Source organism: Brachionichthys hirsutus, chromosome 12 (genome assembly GCF_040956055.1).
Source record: "Brachionichthys hirsutus isolate HB-005 chromosome 12, CSIRO-AGI_Bhir_v1, whole genome shotgun sequence".
Lineage (NCBI taxonomy): Eukaryota > Metazoa > Chordata > Actinopteri > Lophiiformes > Brachionichthyidae > Brachionichthys > Brachionichthys hirsutus.
The window spans coordinates 1,027,291-1,033,180 of NC_090908.1; the positions used below are offsets into that span (position 1 = coordinate 1,027,291).

The 5,890-nt window shown below is 41.6% G+C and overlaps 1 protein-coding gene across 1 annotated transcript; it reads right to left on the bottom strand.

The window, feature by feature from the left end:
• Positions 1–1,567: 1,567 nt before the first annotated feature.
• On the bottom strand, positions 1,568–3,847 carry evx2 (even-skipped homeobox 2). The gene is made up of 3 exons (XM_068746684.1): positions 3,454–3,847; positions 2,787–3,010; positions 1,568–2,182 (listed from the first exon to the last, which is right to left on the bottom strand). The coding sequence occupies exons 1-3, from the start codon at positions 3,845–3,847 to the stop codon at positions 1,568–1,570; spliced, it is 1,233 nt and encodes a 410-aa protein (XP_068602785.1).
• Between the last annotated feature and the right edge of the window lie 2,043 nt (positions 3,848–5,890).

Below are 5,890 nucleotides of genomic sequence, written 5' to 3' on the forward strand. Positions count from 1 at the left end.
AAATATTTAAATTCGTACAGTCAATGATATTTTAAATACAGTGATATAGCGTTATAACAGAGACCCTACAGGACAAAGGCCAGTACTATTTTCAACATTTATTTTCAGTGCTCGTTTATCAGCCCTTAAAGCCTCTTTTCAGTGGACCGGAAAGAAATGTTCTAGAATTTTGCCTTGATTTTTGCACAAAATACAAATCATGAATTTGGTCTACTGGTGAGCTTGCTGGCCTTACTGGCCTGTTGGGCTTATTGTCGTGGACATCCAGTGTTTGACATTAAAAAAAATTGCAAGTCGCACAAAATAAATTACAAAAATGTTTAAAAAGTAGACTAACATCCACATTTTATGAAGCATGTTCCAGGGCGATCATTTATTCAGTTTTCAACTATCAGTAGAACGATCCATAATATTTGCAAAGTATTTCACGATTTACAATTCACATGTTTTATAATTAACATATTGGTGATGTCCCAACAGGAACGAATTAAATAGCATACAGCTACTTTACAGGCGCAGACAGATTGTAAAGCCATCTGAACCTTCGCCTTCCTCAGTCCCGTCACTGTGTGCGTGAAGAGGAGGGATGATGGAAATACTGGGTTTGATATAATGAGGTCCAGTCGTGTAAATATTGTGTGTCGAGTTATTTCCCAGGTAGCAACAATTTGAGAGGCTCTTCATAGGCTGCCCAGTAATATTTTCAGCCTCCAGCTGTCACACGTTCTCCTTCTGGACCAGGACTGTCGCTTTGTTCCAGGGCTTTTGTATATCTAATGACTTCCCTGCGCGGGTTGACAGCGGGTCTCAAAACGAGGAACTTTCTTGTATTCAAAGGAGCTCCATCTAGGTACATGATTGGCTATTTTTGTCATGATCCTCTAATTATTAACAAAACAATTGACACAAAAGACGAGATTCAAAAGTATATGCACCTTCTATCTGATTAGGAGCGTCCCTATAGAGCTGAGGTTGGATGTTAGAGAAGCTATTCCTGCAGCCAAAATCACAGTCCATTAGGCCTAGTGAAGAAAGATATGCTGCTGGCTGAAGAGCAGGACCTTATGCTGTACATTTAGATAGCATAATTACCTTACGTTGCTATCTTCAAACCAAAGCAGTCAAGGTGGCCAGGCTGGGTTTGTCACGGTGAACTGGTCGATTTGACATTCGAGCAGAAGAAATACAAAATGGGATTTTTCTATTTTTCTGGGTTTAATTTGTGGGAATTTGTAGGAATTTGTCAGAGTAGTTATTTGTAGAATTATAATAATATAAAATGAACATTGAAAATAGGGACAGAATAGTTACTGTGCATTTTTTCAACATAATTTAAATCAGCACAGTTTGTAAAGTTTCTCTACAACACGAGGGGAAAATATTAAGAAAACAATTCGGCGTTTAGTTAATTATGTTTTCATATTAAAAAAAATATTTGGGGCTTGAATGGAATGTTGTGTAAATGAATGATTGTGTGTTTGTGTGTGTGTCTAACACTGTGCTGAATAAATACTAATAAATGAACCCAGATGTGATTAAAGTCGGCCCAGAGGAGACGGTCGGGCAGTTATCTGTTCAGTGACGCGTCTTCTCGCTGGTCCGGTGACGGGACCGACGTTTTACTGAGAACGGCTGCAGAATAGGGCAGAAATCCACTCTCGGATCTTTGGCCCGAGGCTGTGCAGGTAAAGTCCGCGCTGGCGCTCCTGGAGCTCAGCGCGCTGGCCGCCTGGCTGCTGTGGCAGCTGAGACACGAGCAAGGCCCGGCGGCCGGGGGGGCGCTGACCGCCGCCGCCGCCGCCGCCGCGGCCGCCGCAGCCGACGCTGCCGCCGAGCTGTTCAAGCCTGCGGGCGACTGGTAGAGTCCCGGGTGCCTGAAGCCGCACAGGAGCTCTGGACGCGAGTAGGGGTGGGAGAGAGCCCGGAAGGTGTCGAGAGGCCGAATGGAAGTAGCGAAGGGGGACGAAGCGGCGCTGGTGGCGGCCGCGGCCGCTGCTGCCGCCGTGACGCCGACGTGCGGGTAGTAATGCAGAGGCATGTGAGAGTGGAACGGGTAAGGCAGACTTCCTGTCGCTGCGGCGTGCGTCATCATGTACGTGTAGAAGCTGGGGTCTGCCGGATGCGGCCAGGACATCGCCAGACGCTGCCTTTTATCCTTCATCCGCCTGTTCTGGAACCAGACCTGCACAAAGAGCCAAAGCAAGGCCCGTTGGAGAGAGCGCGTCAGCGTGGTCAGTAAAATCAGCCAAAGCAGGGCCCGTTGGAGAGAGCGCGTCAGTCAGTCAAAGCAGGGCCCGTTGGAGAGAGCGCGTCAGCGTGGTCAGTAAAATCAGCCAAAGCAGGGCCCGTTGGAGAGAGCGCGTCAGCGTGCAGGGATATCGGTCCTTAACATCTCACATAAAGGTTGTTGTCTTAAATATGGGATTTATCACGAATGGCCTGGAACGAGAATTAAAAGGAACCAGGTATATTCATGTTAACGTTTCCTTTTTGCGCTATTTTATGCGGTAGAAATAAATGAACTATTGGCTCCATATAAAGGTTTGATCGGTTAGCATCCATCGGTCAACTATAAACTATATATATAATAATAATGAAAAATGGATTTTGTTGCATTGCAGAATTATTTGAATTTAATTTAAATATATTATTGCAATAATATTTTCTAGAGTCCATAATTATTAGTTATTTTGGCATATGGCCATCGTTGTCTTGCACGCACAGACCCCCCCCCCCCCCCCCACACACACACACACACAGAATAATGAAGAACAGTCGTTGCCTACCTTGATCGTAGTTTCGGGCAGATTTAGCGACGCGGCTAATTCACATCTTCTTGGTCTCGAAACATAATTTTCCCTGTAAAACTCCTTTTCTAATCTTCCGATCTGTTCTCGGGTGAACGCAGTCCGGTACCTTCTCACTTGGTCGGAATTGTTTGATCCTCCCGTGCAATTTCCGTTCATATTCGCGAGGGAGTTCGAAGAGCCAGAATTACTGTCGGAAAAACCTTAAATAGAATCAAATGAGATGAAAATAAATTAGTAAATATAAACATGTTATTTAAATCGGCATATCTGAAATATTATGTAAGGCCTTGAAACGTATGTCCCTTAAACCGGTTGATGTAAAATTACATATTAGGAGGCAAATGCATTGTTTTATTATTGATGTTATATTTTATTAATAGTCCGAAATAATAATAATAATAATAATAATACTTTATCGACATTTTAGATTATGGAAAAAGGGACATAATAATAATAATAATAATAATAATAATAAATAATAATAATAATTTATCTTTATTTTAGATTATGGAAAAAGGAACTTAATAATAATTGTAATAATAATGCTAATAATAATACTAATAATAATAAGTAATAACCGAACATCAAACTGCTCTAAATCTTTAAACAATCGCAATAAACCCGGAGTAAAATAAAATATTACCTTTGTTGTTCTCCTTGTGCTGGCTCGGGGAGCGATGCGAGGGGCAACCCACCTCCACATCGCTGTTAATATCTGAATCTGGCGACACTTCGGAGTAGATACTCATTTTCTTTCTGTTTTCTGACGATGAAATCTCCACCGAAGAAGAGTTTTCACTGTTGTGATGTGTACCAAAAAGACTGTCAATTTCAAATTTGCCTTTGGTTGGGATGTCACCGAGATTTCCATGGAGAGAAGCCGAAGTTCCTCTCGGGCTCAGCCGTCCACTGTGCTGCGAGTTTTCCAGGGCCTCCAGCACGGAATTTCCAGACGCGTCTGCCAGCCTCTTCCCCGCGACAGGGCTGTGCAGACCTCTCTCCATCAATATCATCTCTTTTCTTATCCTCTCCATCATTAAGCCGCGCGTGTCCAGGGGGCTGACGCACCGGTGAGATGTCTCCGAGCTAAACACGCACGCAACGCAGCGACTGTCTCTAAATAACGCCTCTAAACCTTTTTATAAGCAAGACGCAAGAAACGAGAGATTCCGAATGCAATCGACGAGCGACTGCTCAAAGTGAGCCGAGCACCCCCCCGCAGGAGCAAAGTGTCATTCATCAAAGTGGCTGCTGTTCGTTGGTAAAATGCTCGGCTGACGTCGCCCCAATGATCATTTATTGTAACAGGTTTATAAGCTAATAAATAGGAGAGGGCTGTCACTTGATGATGGAGGCGGCCTTCGGTCAGACGAATAATATCCAAGTGGAGAGGCAGAGCGGAGTGAGGAGCGAGCTGCTCGTCCCTGCGTTGGTCTCCGAGTCTGTTGCAGATTGCCTTTGGGTTTGGCCTCTTGGGTGGAATTGACAGTCTGATTAATAAAATGAGCGGCGCAGCATTTCCCTCTTCATTTAGGAATATGATTATGCTTTGATTCTCTATTGTTTCCCTCCTCTCTGTTCGCCCTCCCTCTCCCTAATCGTTCTTCTTTTATTTATTGTCTGTATTTCTTGCTTATGCCTTCTTTCATTTTGCAATTTGTGTTACTCAATCAATTTGCGATGTACATTACGCTTAAAATGGACGTTTGTGATAAGAGATTAAGAGCAGTGTTTTTCCTTGTTTTCAACATCCTTCCTGATGAATTATTTTTTTGCGTTTTGTGTTTTTCCTCTCTTTTGTTCCACACTTCTTTATTCATTTAAGACACATTTTGATGAGGCGTTCATGCTGACATTATTGTACATCTGCAAGCAGCAATAACAACAACAACAATGCATAATGTAGAATTTAATGCATATACAAATAATATGTTTATATTTTCAAATCGGCGTATTTTAAATAAACTGACGCAAAAAGAATCATTGGTAATTATAATTCAATCAATCTTTTTAAAATGAGCACTTATTTGAAACAACATTTCGTTTTAGCTAATTAATTGCAGATTCCGTGTTGATTTCTAGCGGAATTTAAACGAATAGCGCAAATTGAAGACCTTTAAAATGTACATTTTCGTTTTAAGCGTGTCTCAGTTTGAGCTTGTCTCCATTCTCTTCTGTCTATGTGTCAAACATGTATTAGCTAATGTTGGTTATAGACAAATAACTGCCGCGCTTATACCTCATATTAACTTTGATGGAGGCTCGACATGTAAAGACATGCGTGCGCTCCGGGCGTCTCAACGTGAAATGACCAAAGGCGCCGCCAGATCGTCCTCTGCGCGTCCTCTGCCGCCCCCTGCAGGTCCTAATCTGCATTGCGTCCATCGTTCATGGAGCTGTAGGGGAGGGTGGGGCCTTTTTGAAGTCTTGACTTGTGTCAGACTTGTTAACATTTGTGTAAATAGCAATGGATTAATATATAATAAATATGTTCTTTCATTAGGCTAAATATAAGGTCAAAGTCCCTTTTCCCTAGTTAGTTTGTTCCCAAAATCTTGACTGATGGGCATTTATTTGGACTGAAATAAGACAAAATCTACTATCTACACACAAAACACAAAATTAGACTGAATTTTGAGAAATGTGGGACATCATTTCACTTATATTTGCACTATCTTTACTGAATTTTGGGTAAAAAAAAAAAAAAAACATATTCAGAATGGATGTATAGCAGGATTGTGTGAACATATCAAATTACTTTTCTCTTCACTCATGCCGTATGTGATCACACATTTAGACAACCATGCTGAAAGAAGGGAAAACATAAAAAACACAGGAGTAATATATTACAATTTAATAGGACTTGTTTTCCCCCTGTTGTAATAAAATCTGCCCATGTCTGATAAAATAATGATTAAGCAAGTTCTGGGTGTAATGATTAACACAATGGAAAATATGCACACAAAAAATACTCAGCATTTTTATTGTAATTTGTAAAGCACCCCAGAATGGTACAAAACCTATATGGCTGGATTCCATGAGGGGGGTTTCTACCAAAAAAGGTGATATTAAGTTAATTA